This window comes from Colossoma macropomum, unplaced genomic scaffold (genome assembly GCF_904425465.1).
Source record: "Colossoma macropomum unplaced genomic scaffold, Colossoma_macropomum, whole genome shotgun sequence".
Classification (NCBI taxonomy): Eukaryota; Metazoa; Chordata; class Actinopteri; order Characiformes; family Serrasalmidae; genus Colossoma; species Colossoma macropomum.
The window spans coordinates 658498-678015 of record NW_023495252.1 but is presented as its reverse complement, the minus strand read 5'-3'; the positions used below and the strand labels follow the sequence as shown (position 1 = coordinate 678015).

Here is a 19518-nt window from a genome sequence, read left to right as displayed (position 1 = left end):
ATCTTTGAGATGCAGGTCAATTTCCAAGAGCTCCTCCAAACTTTCTTTCAGTGTCTAACCTGGGACGTTCCGTCTCTCCAGGTACTGTATTAACTTGTGTATTACGTCTGCCACTGGTCCATTCAATGTGGTCTGTCACAAGCATAAAAAGCTCCTGCAGGGCATGTAACATCTTTCCCGGCACACTGATGTGCCAACAGAGTGCATTACAGAGATGCAATTACTGCCTATATGTAAATTCCATTTAATCCAAATCCATAGGTTTTCTTGTGAGTCCCAGTTCCAATTTAGAGAGCAGCCTTGAGAGCATGTCTTCTCAGAGTGTCCTGTAAAGAAAGAGGAAAACTACATTAGAAAATGAATGCTAAATCAGCTAAAAAGAAAAAAATATATACTAAAACTTAATTAACTACATGTTTCTATAGGGGCTGCCAGCTGTGTTGGTTCAAATATTAGTCATTTAAGGGTAATTCCACCCATTTTGCAAAACTTACACATAATTAAATTGTAAAGATGTAAACAAAGTCATTCACAGCGGTTTGGTGTGAAATGCTCTGTTCGAGAAGCTAAGTGTCAGAAATGTTCACAGTGGTGGTGCCAGGAACCAGACATCTTAAGAGTTTAATGCCTCTTAAAGCTCCCTCACATAAAGTTATTACATGACATGGTTATGAATATGCTGCCTGATTCCTGAGACATTGTTTTACTGTAGTTGTGTGATAAAGTTTTGGCCTAAAACTTATTTTGATACATTTGTTTTAATCCTTTCATAGTGGAGGAATACATGCAGAGCGTTATGGGGCAAAACAGTCCCCAAAGAACCTCTTTTTTTTTCAGATTTATGACTAGCATCATTAACATTGCATATAAAACTCCAAAGACACATGTAAGTCCACTGGTGGTTTCGGAGAATAAATAAGTAAAAAGACTGTGTTTGTACTTTAGCCATCATGACTCCTGGTTCCTATCACCACCACTGTACAGAGGTTAGTTGGTAAGTTTCTCTCGAACAGTGCATTTCACATCAAACCAGTATGAATGTTTGAGATGTAAACAAAGTCTTTTATTCATGAAGAATTTGTGGCGTTCCCCTTTATGGCAGCTATTGTGTCAACAGACATTCAGACGCAAATCGTCTTGTAAAAAAGATACTGTTTTATCCCTGACCTGCCCTAGCTAGCTGACCCAAGCCAAACTGCTATGGCTGTAGCGTAGCTAGCTTTATTTATATTAACATTTCTTCTGTTTTTTTCTGTTTTTCTATTAATTATTTCCGGAAAAATGTCCTTTTACACAATTTAAGTTGCCGATATTTCGTTGCTAATTCCACTTAACGTTAACTTAGCTAGCTACGTTACACTTCGTACAGACAAAGTTTAAACTAAACTGATAACATTAGTACTACCAACATGATGCTAAAACAGTTAAAGATGCTAAGACTAACTATTAAAATATTATTGTAATTTAGATAAACCAGAGTTTGCTTATAACTTAGCTACCTGTCGCTGTTCATCTTTGTCCTCCATCTTTGTCTTCTGGAGAAGGGCTTTTGGTGCTGTGCGGTCAGCCACACAACCAGGAGCCATCAGCCAATAGCATTCGCGGACAGAAACGGGCCATGAGCCCGCCCCCAAACTGTCAATACCACCCCCAAGTCAAAACTCGATCGCAAAAATTTCACTCGAGCACAGAAAGCAGTCGAAGATAATTTACATATCGTGCGAGGAGGACAATCGAATCGAGAAGGAAAAAACATTCGAGAATGAAAAAAGATACTTTGAGCGCAATGTAATGATAAATGCGCACGTAATACTTCTTTTTGTGCTCATTAATTACATATATGCACTCACAAGACAAATATTTACACCCGCGATTTGATAAAACTTGCAGGTTTATATTTTTCACCTTGTGTTTTTGCGCCCTCTAGTTTTGACATTGATGTGACGCCATACAGCCTTATGGAGGACCACATTTGCCAAAATGAAAAATAAATAAAATTTAAAATAAATGACGTAAATAAATGACGTAAATTAATATATGAAGTAGAATTGCAAAGAATAATGATGATAAATCTAAAAATAAATAAATATACATAACAATTAATATATTAATAATTAAAATCTTACATAAATTAATGCCTGCATTTATTTATGTCTGTTTAGTAATTTACCCTTCTCACTAATTTGTGTATTTATTTATTTTTTTGTTATTTATGTTTCTTTATTAACATTTTTTCTGTTTTTCTATTAATTTATTTTATTAATTTATTTCCATAACTATTAATTTCTATATTTATTTATTTCTCTATTTATTTCTGTATTTCCTTGTCCTTATGCTAATAAAGGGGCTGTCAGTCAATGATGTCACAGCGTCTTAATATTCCTATTGGTTGATCGATGTCAGACTCTGTAGATCGATTGTACATGTCTTGCTCTCTCTGCGGTAACTAAGGACAAGACAGTACAATAATGGCTTCTTTCAACAGCAGACAGTCAGAGATCAGAGAGTCTCGGCTAATCTGGCTGAAAATGCAAGTCCGGATTATTCACTCTTCCGTTGGAGGCTGAGGGGACAGTTTAATCCATTTAGCTGCCTCTGCTGATACAGAGGTCGACCCCGTAGTGTTCAGAACTTTGGAGGAGGTGGTTCATCGTCTTTTCCTGCAAAATTCAGATCACTCAGACATTCGGACGCCCTTCTCACATATGGCCTGTGGAAGCCATCGAGAGTTATTTATCGGCAGGTTTGTCTGTCCGTGCAGTTCTTTATGGAGTTGGTGAAAGAACAGTTTAATCAGCTCTTCTCCTCCTGGTCTTGATTGCTAAGCCTGAACGTGAAAAACACGCCCCCTCATTATCATATGAACGAAGAAATACAGAAATAAATAAATGAATTAATGAAAAAATAAATAAATGAATTGATGAAAAAATAAATAAATGAATACATGAATCAAAGAATAAAGCGAACAATTGTTAAAAATATAGATATGGAAAAAATATAAAAATGGCATTAATAAAACAAATAATACAGAAATAAATAAATTGAGAAATATATAACTGCAGAAAAAGGAAATATGTATATAATTACAATCACAATAAGCAATATATACTTTATTTAGTTTTTTTATTTTTTGATTAATTTACTGAGCCATTTATTTTTTTTATTTTATTTATTTTTCAATTTGGCAAATCTGGTCCTCCATACAGCCTTAGCTGCACGACAGCGATCACTTTTAATTTTATTAACCTATAAATTCTCGAATTTAAGCCTTTAATTATCATGGGTACTTTTGGGTTGCAGGGAGGGAAAGTCTGATTGTGCATGAAATTCCGAATTTGAAGGCATCTGTAAAACGAAGAAGGTGATAATTGAAACTTGACTGAAAGATCAGAAAAAGAAGCAAAGACTCCATCAATGAAACAACGGGTTTTCACTTCACAGGAAGCAGCGGGAAAGCTTACCCATCAGTCATTGCAGGTCTCTTGAAGATGCATTTTTGATTATGACGCTGCAGGACGTTCCGAATTAAGTTTTTTTTTTTTTAAACCAAATGCAGTTCGCTTAACTGAAATCCTGAGCTGCATTTCATTCCACAGGGTCCCTAAGAAGTACTGTTAGGCTCCTTACGCACTCTTAAAATGTCCGAGTACCCTGTGCAGTACACTTTGCAGGGTACTACGAGGGAGATGTACCTCTATACTCAAGTGTGTAGGGAACATAACAGTACTGCACAGTGGAATGGAATGCAGCTTCAGTGCTGTAGAACTCGTAGCTAAAAAGGGAATAAGGTTGTCTTCTTTTGCCTGACTAGCTAGTACATAAATTCATGATTGTGTACCATAATAAGATTTTAGCTATATCTGTATTGGACCCTGTGATACATATTTAAATTGTAAAAAGGACCATTGCATTATTGTCGTCGTAGGACGCAACCGACATGAGTGGTGTTGGGTAGCAGGCAGACTCTGGGCAGCTTCAGTGGGGCCTTTCCGTGCATTATAAACCTTTTGCTCTTCTCTCGCTCGGTCTCAGTTGTCGGAGAGGCTGGCGGGGCGAGTCTTTCTTCAAATTGAAGGCGGAATTAAAGCAACACTGTCAACGTTTTGGCTATTTTAAACTCTCTAGTCGATTATTTTTCTGCCCTGTGGACATATTGAGCGCGAAGGTGAGTAAATGTACTACCCTGTTGACAGCCTTATGAAGTGATAACAGTTCGGTAAGCTAGAGCTAACGTCAGTAACTAGCTAGGTTAAGGTAAGATGGGCGATAGCTAAGTTAACGTTAACTCGTTAATTTGCAGTTTTGCGTTAATTTACGTTATCAATCGGCTAGTGATGTTTATAGTACCTTAGTTTTAGTTTATACATGAGACAAATCGATTATGTTTATGTAATGTTAGCTACATGTCCAGTTTAGTGACCGGCTTGCCAGTTTTCTGTTAGAGCTAACATTATGCTAAGGCTAAAGCATTTGCTTTTTGCTTGAATCTTATCGAGACATACATGACAAATAGACCTCCACTAGCTGGCTGATTCAGGGATGATCTTGTAGTTTCCTCAGATAGGTTAAAACACAAGTATTGGGTAAAGTGATTTATTTAAACGTGTTGAAACTCATTTTCTGTTACTGCTGCTGCGACTGCTTAGCGGGATGGTTTGAAGTTCGTTTATAACTCACTTTATTTTGGCTGTTCATTATGCTGCAGTTAACTTGAAGAGGCTACTTTTGTTTGTACGTTTAGTCATTCATAAAAAAAAATGCTCTCAATGATCAGATGCCCTCGGCAACAAATGGCAACAGGACTTTGAAGTCTGCCAGCCCAGAAGTGGGATTCGCTCCTGCATCACTGAACCAAATTACAAGCAGTCAAGTACCTGGGACCCAGTCAGAGGCTATGAAGCAGGTTTTGGGTGTCATTGAGAAGAAAGTCCGCAATATGGAGAAGAAAAAGGTATTGATTTCTTATTAATCCTCCCTGTTTTGAAGCGCCTCAAATAACCAGCATTGGGCGTCATTCAGTTCCTTTAAACTCTAATTCCGGGAAGAGTTTTGTTGCGCATAGGAATTGACATATAAGTTGCTAATTAAATAACGAACTTCAAAATCTTGCCATGGCTTCCTCACTTGGCAGTTTTGCATAATTTAATGGATTGATGTGTCCGTGCGTCTTTTGGGTTTTCCAGAATATTTTTCTTTTTGTCTGTTAACTGAATGTCACTGCTTTTATCCTCTTTAATCAAAGAAATACACTTGAAAAATCAAAGACAAGTATATTCAGGGTGATGGGAGTAGCAGATTAATGTTTTTGGTTGTTTTAAATGACTTAAGACGTTTGTTGTTTATTTATAAAGATTTGTCATGACTGGTACAGTGTGCCTTAATTTTCCATCCTATTAAGGGATTATTTATTTATATTACTCTCGTTGGTTCAGCTACAATAACCTTACTAGGTAGGAAATAATTTGAGGATTATTTCGACAATGATACATGTCACAGATAGGCCTTAATTTCGTTGTGATGGTCTTGTGCACGTTAGCCTTGGGAAGCTAACTAACTTATCTAGCTTGTTATCATCAAGCACTTATCCGTTTAGGTCTGAGTAAAACGTACTTCGCTATTTAAGCACATCGGTCATTTTTAATCGAGTAGCGCGTCAGCATGTCGCTTCAATCAGAGAAAAGAACCACGGATGTAGTTGCCGGATAGTTAGATGCGTTAAGCTGGTTGTCGTCCTTTTTGTTGAACTGCCAGTGTTAGCTGCTAGCTAATGTTAGTATACGGTTTGGACTCCTCGCAGTGTACCTGGTTAGCTATTTTATCTGCTTTTTACGATGCTGGTGGGTCCAAAAATGTCTTTTTTTATTTAAGCAGTTTAAAATAGCTTTAAATCCGTAATGTTAATGTATCATAGAACAGAGGTCCGTTTTAGTGCGTTATTTTTGCCAGAGAAGGTCCTGGGTTGCAGTGACATTTACACTTGCACGATCCTAGACCAGCTCGCTAGAATTGAGATGTTTGTCTGTCACACTAAGAATGGTTCATTGACAGGTGCAAGTCCTCATCTTTTCAGCTCTGAGAATAGGTGGATTTGTTTCTTGAATAAATAATGTGTGATGTTACGGCTGCTGTATTGTGGCGTATTTCCATTCCTGTTCATTTATGATCTCTGTGGGTAGGTAAGATTTTGTTAAGTAACCATTTAACAATTTTTCTGATATTTGGATTGACAATGTTCTACTGTTTTGCACCCTTGTGAAAGTTTTTGCAAGACTGAGTGTAGTTATTCTTTTCTCCACATCGAATATCAATACATTTTCCTACTCTGTTCCCACTCACTTCACTGCTGCTAGATTGTCACTATAAAGCTAGTGTTGTGAGGCTGATCTCATGTGACCATGTGCTCATCTTAGATCTGTAATACAGGGCTTGAAACATATCTGGATGCCCGGTTATTTCATTTTATATATCTTTGGGCTAACAGGCCTAATTGTCTATATTCTGTTAGAGCAAGCTGGATGATTACCATGCAAGGAACAATAAAGGAGAACGTCTCAATCAGGACCAGCTGGTGAGTGGGAAAATAACCTTTCTGTTTGCTTTTTCAGTTTGTTTCCATTAAGTGTGCTTTTTATTTTATTATTTTTTTAAATTCTTGTTGTTTATTGTTCAATATAGGAAGCTCTGTCTAAGTACCAAGAAGTCATCAACAACCTGGAATTTGCTCGGGAGCTGCATAAAAGTTTTCTGGCTTTGAGTCAAGATGTAAGAACGGTGATTTTAATGTTTTTTTTTGTTGTTTGTTTAAATTATTTATTTATTTATTTATTTATTTTTCCCTGGAGACTTTTAAGGAACATTCTACCTAAAAATATTTGTATTTGTGTGTTCTTGCTGTAAATGTGTACTGCTAAATAAATAATAATAACAAAAAAAAAACTTCACCAGGCCTTCTAGCTGTAATACTAGCTAGCAGATAACCATTAGCTTTATGGTGCAGCATAAGTAACTGTAAGCCATCATCCCAAACTGAGCATAATGTTGCATTTTCAGCATGCAGCAAGAGCTGAACAAAGTCTCAAATATTGTTGCTTTGGTAAAAATGTTATCTATTTCTATACAACTGTGTCTGTGTAATATATTACACATATTACGCACATGCGCGCACACACACACACACACACTAGGCCTGGGCGATAGGGTAGATATCATTGATTAGGTCACCCAGTGGCGATGTGTAGACAATGAAAATCGCTGTTTTGGTAAAAGAACTGAGAGAATTAGAGAGGACTAGTTTACTATTAAACATCTTGAAAAATACATTGGGAAACTGGGGTTCACATTTAAGAAGTGTGCAGGCTTCTTAAAATGTGTATAGTGTGTGCACCAGTTGTTGAAAGTAACAAAAATATTCTATATAACATTTGAAAGCCCTGATATATGTATTCATGCGTATATACATATTCATTTCTATTTTTAAAAAACCTTAGATTTACTGCTTCGCGTTCATCTTTTGTCCAAAATTGTACTAATGCTTGTAATTTTGACTTGTGATTTTAGTCTGCATGCATCACTTGGAACTATCTATAGTTTTTCCCTTAAAGCAGGTAAAATGTTTAGTTCTAAAGCAATGTTTGTTGCCTGCTCACAAACAACCTAGTTTATGTTGCTGAAAAACAATGAGGCTTCCATATTTATAGCCCCTGAGTCAAAGCACATAGTCATGTTCTGTACTAAGGGCCAGAGATGAGAAATTATATGTTCAGAAACAGCTGTGTGGCCAAGTAAAATTGTTTAGAGCTCTGAGAGAGCTCTGGTAACCATACCTGCTAGCCACACACTTGCAGCACGAGACCTGTCAGTTTACACCTGCTGTTAAGTCTTGTCCCAAATGGGCCTAAGTGGGCTTGTATTAAAGGTTTTTATTTTTTTTAAGAACATGCTTATTATGATTATGAATTAAGTGAATTCTATAGACTGTCGCAAAAAAGTGACCAAGTTCGACATGTACTACAGATCCAGAAGGTGGCAAAGAAGGCTGCACGGCGGGAGCAACTCCAGCGAGATGAGGCGGAACAGGTGAGGCTCAAGAAAGTTCTGGAAGTGCAGTTTCTCTTGGATAGGCTTGGAGATGAAGCTGTGCGACAGGAACTCCTTCAGAGTGCTGATGGACCAGCGCTGTTCACTGACAACAACCTTGCTGCCCTGGATGAATTCTACAAGCTGGTGGGGCCAGAACGTGACCAAAACATCAGGTTGGTGTAGTAAAATTTATTCCACCAGATCACTGTCCACATTTTGTCCCTTGTTATATGCCATTAGTGTCGTAGTGCCTTACAAAAAAAAAAAATGTGTGTTCATAAAGGATTTTCTCCTCCCTCTTGCAGGTTGACTGACCAGTATCAAGAAGCTTCTCAGCATTTATGGGACCTCTTGGAGGGGAAAGACAAGGCTGTTGCAGGAACAACTTGTGTGTGGATATCAATTTCCTATTTTCTTTTAATGTTTTGTTAATATCAGGAACCATTTCTTAAATAATTGCTGTGTTTGCTTCAGAGCTGTTGCAGAAATGGTGTAACTTGTCATGTGTAAAGACTTGGTATGCTGTAGAAGTGTTAAGACAGATTGGGTTATAAATCTAAACTTTGTCCCTGCATTCTGAATAGCAGGGTTAAATGCTCACAAGTTACAGTTATAGAAGTGCCAACCTGTCTTTAGTTCAATCCTGTTGTTCCTAATTTAGTGTTCAGATTTAAGGATATATTTGAAACTTTGTGTGTGAAAGCTAGGCTAAACTCCTCACTAAAGTCAGTTAGTGATGATTGCACACGACTGTGTTCGTTTACCACCTGGTTATGGATATTGAGAAAGATAAGTGTTAATGCAGACTTGGTGGCCTGTTAAGAGTTCAACGGTGTCCGATTTCTCCCTTCAGATAAAGCCCTGAAGGAGATGCTAGAGCGGGTACAGCAGAGTGGCTATTTCGATCGAATGCAGTCTCATCAGAATGGCATGTGCACTGAGGACGAGGAGAAGCCTGCACCTGTGGTGGAGTCCTCTGAAACGGAGGAGCAGCATGCAGACACAGGTCAACCATTTCATTGACGTTGTGTTTAGGATGGTTAATCATGTTAGTTAATATTTTGCTGATTTGAGAAATGCTTTGCTAAACAAAGACACAACAATTCTTATTTCATTCTTATTTCTTTCAGTATTTACTGTACTACTGAAAATTTGTCAGGGTATGCTCCATATATAGGCTGTTTACGTCTGCATTACCGTGTGTTTGCATGACCATGTCCATTTCTTTTAACTAAAATACATCCCCAGCATGACTAGAAATATATTGTTTCTGTGTTGCTTTCAATTTTTCTTCCTTTGGTACCATAAAAATTGCTTGGATGCCAAATGTAGAAAATTATTCTGTTACCCATGAGTGCGCTCTGTGCTCTCTGTTGTTGCTCAGGCCACCCCAGCGTAATCACTGTTTGCAACTAGCTTGCTGACACTGCAGATTTTTAACTAAATCCAATGTGGCATATGTACTGAATGTTATCCTTAAATTGCATTAACTACCTTGCGGTGCAGCAACAGCTCTGCTTTTTGAATTTGACGTCCTCTACATGGGTTGCTCTAGAATGAAGACTCGCTTTTTGACTTTTTTTCTATCTTTTAATTTTTGTAACACCATTTAGCTGCTGAGTTTTGCTGCCATCTTCTGTCACTGCCTCAGTCCACAGTTGGTCCTGTGGCTGGGCTGTTTTTTCTAATCAATTTACTCAGACACTCTGTTTCTCCTAAAGTGGTACTGCTGGAATGACTACAGCACATATCTGTTATTTAGATAAACCCTCAGGTATTTGTAGGACTGCACCAGCTCCGCATTCTCCTCCAGATGGTAATTAGTTTCACAGGCCTCTCAATACACTGGAAATCTGCAGGTCTTCCCAAAGACAAAGCCACCAGCTACTAACCTTGTGTACTACATTGTGAATTCTTCCTGAAATGGAGGAGTCTTCAGAGTGCTTCTGCAGGGAACAAGAGCTGGTGTTATACAGGAAGACTAATGTGTAGAGGGTGATGAGAAAGGGAGATCCTTGCAGTGCTCCATTGCTGCCAGCTACCATCTCCAGCAGTTTTGGGGGCTCACAAACTGTGCCCTGTAAATATTACATGATCCAGGAAATTGTGGCAGTATTAACCTACTTTGCCCTGAGCTTGTTTCTCCAGTTGGAGAGGCAGGATGGTAGAGGCATTGTGAAAATCAAAGAACTAGGTGTGAGTGGGCTCCGTAAGCCATGTAGATATATGTGGCTTACGGAGACATATAGATATATGTAGATATAGATGTATGTGGCTTACCAGAGATAGATGTAGATAGAGGTAGATATATGTGGCTTACCAGAGACATATGTGGACATATGTCCACATATGTCTCTGGTAGACAAGCTAAAGTGTGTTCTGTTGGTCCACTTGCTGCTTTCTTGGGGAACAAGAGAACCAGTACTGTAGGTATTGCTTTCATCAGGCCTCACAATCTTGCCCGTGTGTAGTTTTCCCAGTTCTCTCCTCACAAACAGACAATTAGACTGAAAGGCAGGGCTGAGTGGGGAATAGGGGCTCTCAGATTAATTAGGTGTAAATAAGGCTTGTTTATCAAATTTGTTTGTGAAATAACTGTTTTATTCCAGAGTTGGAACAGCGTGTATGTGAGCTATGTGTTGAGTTTCACTAGTTTGTAACTTTCTTAGGAATTTTTTTTAATAGATTTAATATTTTTCAATGTTAAGAACCTAATCTGCTACAAAAGTATCTGAACTGTTTTGGATTCACTTTCTTTTCTCACAGAAGGTGAAATGACTGGATATCCTTCAGAGCCCATTATAATGGAAACTACAGAGGTAAGATTTGAATCTTGGTGCAGTCCTTATGTATGAATGCCTTATAATGCACATTTTTATTGGCTGCTCACAAACAACAACAAAATTATATCGTACCATGCTTACTGAACAAGGAATTATTTTGCTGAGTTCTGTAAAGATGGCTGCTATATATGATATTTGATTATATGGCCTAAAAGGACCTTTTATGTCCAATCACCATGATCTGATTGTAGCAATTGGATCATCGTTTAGTCAGCACACCGCATGTTTACACTTGCCTTTTCTTTTTAAGTTTAGCTTCTTCTTTTTTGATTGGGTTGTCCCTAGCCCACAATGGCTTTATGAGATGTTCATGTTCATAAACATATGTTTTCAAAACACTAGCAGATACCTACAAATAACCTGTTTAAGGGGAGTAGTAGGAACTATATTGAAACGGGGTGGAACTTTCAGTAACCCATCAGTTCATTTTCCAGGCAGTACTAACTTTATAGTATTTGGTCATATGGTCTTGAAGATATTATCGTCATCTTGAATGTAAACAAAAACTTACTATTTAAGAAATGTCTGCCGTTTCAGACTGTTTACTTATTAGACTACCTTATGCCTGCCTCCAGCTACATTCTATGGTTCCTACTATAAATACTTTTCAATGTCTCTGCAGAGTTGATGTGTATATACCAAGTATTTTACAATGGCTGTGAACATGGCTCAGCCAGTCAGTTTTTACATATGGAAGTTTCTGTTTTGTTTGGATGTGTCGCTTCCTTGAGTTTAGGCTTGCTGGTTAACAGTTAGCGACTGACTACTGACAGTCGGTTTGTTCTTTTGAGTGTATGTTCAGATTACATCCAGATACAGGATGTGTTTTAGCCCTCAATAAATGTATTCATTTATTCGTTTGCTTTTATTTATTTACTACCTCTATTCAGTTTGTGAATAGACAGTTCATTCCAGAGACCACATACAGCAGCTGTGAGAAGGAGCAAGGAGAGGAGTGGGGAGCTGAAATGAAAGTAAGGGTGTATTTGTTTGTTTGTTTGTTTGTTTTATTTGCTTTTTACGCACTTGGCAGTAACTGCCTGTGATCTCTTACTCTTCAGATGGCAAATTCCCTGCAACAGCCTGTTCAGACAGCCCCTGCTCCAGAGGCCCATCTGCTGACCTCAGTGATTCCCACACCCTCCTCAGACCCCTTGGTCAGAAAGCAGGTGGTTCAGGATCTCATGGCACAGATGCAGGGGCCCTACAACTTCATGCAGGTAAAGAGTCCACAATTCTCTGCGTTTGGGCCCCATGTGTTAGTCATTGTAAATTGAAACTTTCAACACATTTTTCTTTTTGATGCTGTGATGTATTTGAGGCACTACAGGCCTGGGCAGTGTGACCATTTTAATCGCATTTGCAATAAAAATATTCTGTGTGAAGATAGATCTTGCACTTGATCTTGATTGCTTGCATTGCCATTACTGACCTTTTGTTTTATCAGAGAGAGAAACAAAAGTTATCTATGTACTAATGGGAGTGCTGCAACAAGAGCCAGTTCACTGAGTAATTTACTGTGCATTTTGTTATTATTCTGCCATGAAGCATGAGAGGCTTGAGGTGCTAGCTTGTTGCCGAGGATGTCTTGTTGAGTGTCTAATCATGGATGTGTTTGTGTTGAAGCATCTGAGGTAGTGCAGTTGTTTATCTAGGTAAGCTAATGGTGATGAGTTAAGGAACAATGAAAAGATATTTTTCAGTTTTGAATGTTACCTCAACAAGCCTACTCCTTGGTACATCTAGAGGATGACGAGTCCTCTAGCATCTAATATTAGAATATATAATATCTCATACCAACTACAGCTAGTATTAGCTCAAATGCTAGCACAGCTGATGAGCAGGCTCCTCAACTGACATAAATCTAACAGTGTAACCCACGATAGGTAAAAGATTTCCTTTGGCCTTTTTGTTTAATAATATTTTCCCCACCTGAGTAAATATGAGAAAATATAAATGTTTTAGAGGCAGTCAAAACACAAAGTTTTAATGAGAGATTAGAGGAAAATAAATGTCTTTTTAAATGATATGATGGATTTTGTTTAATATGACCAGAGAAATGAATTAAGGGAAAACGATTGAATCGATTTAATATGCACACCTGTGAAATGTTCTTTCTCAGGACTCCATGCTAGATTGTGATGTACAGCCACTCGACCCAGCTATCGTATCAGCACAGCCTATGAAGCCATCTAAGACTATGGAGATGTCTCAAATGGTTTGCCCATCAGGTTAGTACAACAGCCGCATAGCACATGACTAATTTCATGATGACAGCTGTTTTTTCCCCTTGGAAGATTGCCTTGTCTTCTCTCTACCCATAGTTCATTCAGAGTCCCACCTTGTACAGCCTCCTGCAGTTTCTGTACAGCCTGAACCGACGCAAGTAAGTGTAGACAAAATCATATCCAATCTGGTGGTAATAGAATGTTTTCTAAATATTTCCATATATTAATTATTTTTAGCATGTCCCAGAATAATTTATTTTGAAACACTTTAGGAGTAGTTTAGGAGTAGTTTTTCTATACTTTTGTTACACTGCTCCAAAACTCACCTTGACTTATTGATTGCTGACATTGAAAGTTGCAGTATATGATAAGATAGCAAAAATAGCAAAGCAAATACATCTCTCCTTTCAGTGCTCCCTCAGAAGCTCATAACTCTCATCAGCTTTGAGGAATCTTCGGTGGTGGAATATTTGGAAGGTCGCCTTTATCTGAACATTTCTTACAGCACTCCGCTTTCTCACATACACAGTGCCGTGTGGGTAGTCGCTGTCTCTGTGTGTTGGGGAGGGCAAAAAACATGGGGAGGGACAAAGTTTTCACAGGGCAGGACTAACATGCATGCACAGCCGGACCGACTATGACAGGGGCCAGCAATATGTGTCTGTTTTACTGCTATTGTGGCTCCACAGCAGAATTAGATTATAGGTAAAAATAAAATAATTTACCATTGCAGTAAAATAGAGGTCTTCTGATCATTCTAACACAGTTTTAACAAATATATGGCTTTAAACACTGGAGTTATAACTGCTAATTAACCAACCTTAAATCCTGAAGATCAGTGCGTAGACTGCTGGTCACCATAACACGGACAACAATCTTGCCTAGCTAGCAGCTAACAAAAAGGCAAAGAGAAAGATTTAAGACGAACTTCGATAATTTGGAGACGAATGGACTTATTTGCTTGTATAAGCACTCCAGCTGGTTTCCTGATACGTTTAATGTGCAACGAGAAAATATCAAATACTAAAAAGTCACAAAGCTGAAGTCGGCTTCTCATTTGAATTTTCCCGCTCCACCTTAAATGGTGCAGCAGTTACATTCTGGTGCCTCAGGCATCATGGGAAAATTCGAACAAGAAGCTGGCGCATGAGAAGCTGACTTCAGCTTTACAAAAAGTCGAACGCTGAAAGACATTTCACAAGAAATTATTCCATATTTGCAGAATAGTATACTGTCGGATATCTGAGAAAAGCATCTAAAGCTGAGCTAAAGCTTAAAGCAGAGCAAAATAAGTCTGGGTTTTTGTTTATTTTTTTTAGCCTATACTAGTACATTAGCGCATACTGAGACATTAACAGCCAAAATGTTAAAATGGACATGAAATGTTGTAGTTCCCAAGGTGGATTGATTTCTGTTGAAAGGACAAAATGGGTCCTCTTAAGGTGGGTTGCCAAGCCCTGGGCTATGAAAACAAAAAAAGAGAGAAGCTCAGATTACAACACACACAGGCGGTGTTGCCATTTTTTGCTCAGGGTGCCATTACTCCACTTTATCTTTACATAGAAATTGGTTGTTTGCTACTATATGAACGTCTGAAATGTTGTATGTAGAACCTTGAATTTTGACAAGAAAATGTCATTGCTATGTCTACTTTGCATTTTTGCCATTTGTGGAAATTACCATTATGGCATAAGGATTTTCCAAATACAAACCTAAAAATTTTGCATTTCATGTTATTCACTTGTAAAGTTTAATATTGTCTTAAAAAAATTCTGTGCTGTCTAATGTTCGTACATATGACACTGATGAAACTCACTGTAGACTTCCATACCACACAGCACTGCCATTTAGCATCACTGTGCCACAGATTTTAATGCAACAGCTGCCTTGGTGGTATGGTTTTAGTTTGTCTCCATTTTTTTTTTGGGGTGTGTGTGTGTGTGTGTGTGTGTGTGTGTGTGTGTGTGTGTGTGTGTTGGGTCTGGTGTGCTTTAGGTATCCATTGTCTCCCCCTCTCCGGAGGCCTACTCTTCGCCACCCCCTATGTACCAGCCATCACATGCAACTGACCCTCAGCCACAGACAGATTCTGTTGATCCTATTCAGGCAAGCAGTTGGCCATCTTGTCATGCCTTGCTAGTCGGTGGTTTTCATATTGTCTGCTGAGAAGGCGTGCAAGTGAGATCTTTAAGTATCTGCTATGTTGTTTAGGCCTCCATTTCATTGACGGAGCAGCCTCCTCCTTCCTCGGCTCTCTCTGCCACTTCTCAGGCACAGGTGTTCCAGCCCAACTCCAGACCCCTCCACAACAGTGGCATCAATGTCAATGCGGCACCATTCCAGTCTATGCAAACGGTGATGTCCTGCAAAGAGAATTGTCAGATTTTGGCAATTAAGGCCTTTAGCATAGCCTTTTGCAGATCCTAAACATATCCACAAAACACTGGAGTTTCTTTTATAACCCCGTAACAATACACTTTTAGGTACACGTTCAGATAAGTTTGATTTGATGAGTTTTCTTGAACGGATCAGGTGTGTTTCTCTCACAACTATGGTTGACACCTAGTGTTGTCATGATGCCATAGTTTAGATTTTTTAAACAGACACAGAGAGACAAAGTGTAGTAGCATGATGCTTAGTACCAAACAATAGAGAAAAAAAATTATATAAATGAAAGTTATAACTCTCTGAATTCTAAATGTTTATTGCATTGGACACACAAGAATACTCACATTTTTACAGATCAAAGATCGATTTTTTTTTATTTATTTATTTTTTTTCCCCTTTTAATTCAAGCTCTCTTCACATAGACATAATAGACTCTTCACATAGTAAATAAATAGCTACATGTTTAAAATATGACCTCATTCAGTAAGTTCTGAAGGTAAGATTAAGTGAAGAAAGAGGGCCTACAATATACCTTAACGTTCATGACGCATTGAAAACAAATACATAATGCGTTATAGCTTATGCTGATTACGATTCTGCCCGTTTGGAGGTTTGCTTAGCTAGTAGACTCTTTAAAAGTAATGGTTTATGGACAGTTCTTGCCTGGGCCGTGTGGTTCCAAAACCTGTTGCATTATGTGGAGGTTCTTTAAACTTTAAAAAGATTGTTCATGCGTGCCTTATTTATAGAAATTCTTGTTTTTCAAAGAACAACAGCAAAAGTGGTTCCACAGAGAGAAAAATATTTATAAAACTTGCTATTTTTTAAGTACTTTAGTAACATAATGTACACCCTGAAGTTAAAAAAAAAAATGCAGTCATCACTGACCTCACTGTAGCAAAGGAAATGACGTAGGACTTACATTTATCATATAAGAAATATGAATTTTGAATTAAATGAAGGACCATTTTGTCCTCTTGGCCACACACTACACTTGGTCCTCTCCAGTCAAAAATAGCGTAGCTCTTAAGAATCCTTTTTGGAATGTAGGGGGAAAATACAATATCAACATATTGCTAGGTTATTTAAGTTGAGGTTTGAAAGAGGATTGTGGAAATGTTTGCCACATTGCAGTATTAAAGTATTGAACTTTCAGTAAATTTTGCAACCCTACTTGCACCCAAAATTGGCCACAGGTGGGTAAAATAATTTTTGATGTGGCCTTGATGCTATAAATATTAAATAGAATTATTCCATCAACTTTATAGAACTACCAGTGCCTGGCATCTCTTCAAACTTTACATGATTGGTAGTACATACTACACACTGATCTAAAAGAGAATCAGTTTTTACCTTCATGTACATTCTTCTTAAAAAAGAAAAAAAAAAAATTCATTTCTTTCTTTCATTTCTTTTTGTAATAGCTTATGTTACCTGATTTGATGTTTTGTTCAAAGGTCTTCAATCTTAATGCACCAGTCCCACCAGCTAATGAGGACTCTCCTAAGCAGACCAGCCAGTACCAGAGCAGCTACATCCAGGGTTTTACCAGCCAGACACAGCACCCTGTGGAACAGACGGACATGCAGTCAGAACCGCTTCAGTCTGGTGAGTACTTATCAAAAACAGATGTGACCACTTTTACACATTTTGTGTAGGACGTCTGCATTTTGATGTTCGCTTTTAATATATGGCACATTGCTCTAAAATATAGCTGAAGAGCAGTCATCTTTTTGGGGGGCAGGGGTCAAGGGGTGCGAGGCAAACAAGATATGAATGTGGAATCAATAATTGTGTAGATGTTCTGAACTTTCATGATCTGATGCCTTCTGGATACCCTTCCCTCCCCCTCACATTTGCAGTCTCATGGCAGCTGCTCTCCATTTTCCTAATCTTATGCCAAGGTGAATGTGTTGAGCTCAGTAATGTGAAATAAAATGTATTAGGGAGGGGATGCATCTCCCTGTTTTGCAAGTTTACATATAATCGGTTACAAACTACCATGAGCACTTGACAGACATTTGGATGGAAATATGTATGCTGCAGAGACAAGTAGAGTTCTTTTGCAAAGAAAATGCAGTCACGTATGTGATTAACAGCATTGTTTGACCACTTGTTTTCGTCTTCTGCAGTGGTTGGCACTTTCCAAGACCAGTCACTTCCCACTTCCACAGGCCATCAGCCCATGTCTCAACAGCCAGCGGGTCAAGGCACCACATTCAGCCGGCAGACACAGTCCTTTTACAACAGTCGGGGTATGTCTCGTGGTGGGCCTCGGAACTCCAGGGGTATGATCAATGGCTATAGAGGACCAGCCAACGGTTTCAGAGGTGCCAAGTTTCAATGTGCATTATTTTGATTTTATATTATTATGAGTGTATAACAGAGACAGCAATGTAAGCTGAATGGCGCACAGCTGTGTAGCCTCATTGATTTTTGAGTTTATAAATCACAGCTCTTTTATAGTAAACATGGAGGCATATGGAATCCTGATGAAATCTGAAAGTCATGATATGAGTTTTACAGATCCCTGTTAACAGATTGCTGCCCTATGAATATCTAAAGAGTAGTCTAGGATTTTGTACTTGGAATTCACTCTCTGTGTCTGTATAATAAACCTGACAGTTTAAAAAAAAAAAATCATAAAAAAAATGTTAAATAATCAACATCTTGCAGGAAACTATGATGGTTACCGTGCACCCTTCCCTGGCACTCCAAATTCTGGCTATGGACAGGCCCAGTTTGGTACTACTCGAGACTACTCCAATAGTAACTACCAGAGAGTAAGGAATTTTTTTATTTTTTTATTTTTTTTTTTAAATCAGGATGGAATTGACAAGATTTGTAAAATGGATTTTTTACTTTGTGTCCTTGGTCCTGGCAGAATAAGAGAATCATGATAAATTGTCCTTTATTCTCTGCAGGAGGGCTACCACCAGAATTACAAACGTTCCACTGGACAAGGACCTCGAGGGGTCTCACGAGGAAATGCCCAAACTATGAGGTCCTAAAAGACTTTTTGACTCACTTGACATCTTGAGCTACATCGAATGCTTAGTCAGATATGGAAAATCCATATGTTCCATCTCACGTTGTATTCTTGTCAGTGGTATTTTTCCTTCTGGCACTTGATGAAAGTAAACCTGCATTGGCACATTTCTAAAGTAATGAGAGAACTTTCTGGGCACAGAGTAAGCAAATTAAGATTACACTGTCAGTTCATCAGTGACCTTTTAATGTGGTGCAGGACTGTGTTTAATCTGTATCTGCAAAACCGCAGATCAGGTTTAGGCCTGCACTTTGTTACTATGTTTATAGTAATATTCCACTGGAAAGGTCTGCATAGTCCAGGACTATGCTTAGTCTAGAAAATGGCCCTATGTTTTAATGACAAAAAAACTGAAGAGTCACTGTCAAGGTTTTAAGCTAGCCTGTAAACTTGAAATATTTCATTAATTTATTATTTTGTATAAAAATAAATGCAAAATTTCTGCTCCCACTGGTGTGATACATAATACTGTTTCTTCCTCTCCAATTTGTCTGGTCCCAAGAAGCATTTTTTTCAAGGCCCCAACTCTTCAATTTGTATATTGATGTTGCTTTGAGAGTTTCAATAAAGATGTGTTGCGTAACTCTGCTTGGTCTTGTGTGTGTGTGTGTGTGTGTGCGTGCGTGCGTGCGTGCGTGTGTGAGTGTTTTATATAAAAAAAGTATTTGAACCATTTACTCTGTATTATTCCTCCTAGTTTGAATTATGACCGTGTTTAGTATGTTAGATATGTACAGTTTGCCACCTAAACAAGTTAAATACAGGTCTGCAGACTGCCCAGTTTGTGACAGGTCAATTGTGCAGTAACATTTCAGTGCTGTGCAAAAACCAGGAGTCACCCTTTTAAAAAGTAGAAGACTCAACAACTGATTTGTCCAGTATTTAGTGTGTCTGCCCTTTGCCTTTATTGAGTACAACTTCCATTCTTTCC

General features: G+C 38.3%; 1 protein-coding gene across 2 annotated transcripts; it reads left to right on the top strand.

The window, feature by feature from the left end:
• The first annotated feature begins 4010 nt into the window (after positions 1-4010).
• Positions 4011-19175, top strand: caprin1b (cell cycle associated protein 1b). 2 transcript variants are annotated; one of them, XM_036561446.1, is made up of 18 exons: positions 4011-4165; positions 4775-4951; positions 6506-6568; positions 6676-6762; positions 8014-8252; positions 8385-8467; positions 8933-9085; positions 10846-10898; positions 11813-11896; positions 11984-12142; positions 13045-13153; positions 13247-13308; positions 15146-15256; positions 15362-15505; positions 16996-17146; positions 17671-17868; positions 18215-18321; positions 18463-19175. In XM_036561446.1, exons 2-18 carry the CDS (start codon positions 4775-4777, stop codon positions 18547-18549), a joined length of 2067 nt encoding a protein of 688 aa, XP_036417339.1. In that variant the 5' UTR covers positions 4011-4165; the 3' UTR covers positions 18550-19175. The 2 variants fall into 2 exon arrangements, with proteins under 2 accessions (XP_036417339.1, XP_036417338.1); XM_036561445.1 differs by having other exon boundaries at positions 6676-6771.
• The last annotated feature ends 343 nt before the right edge of the window (positions 19176-19518 follow it).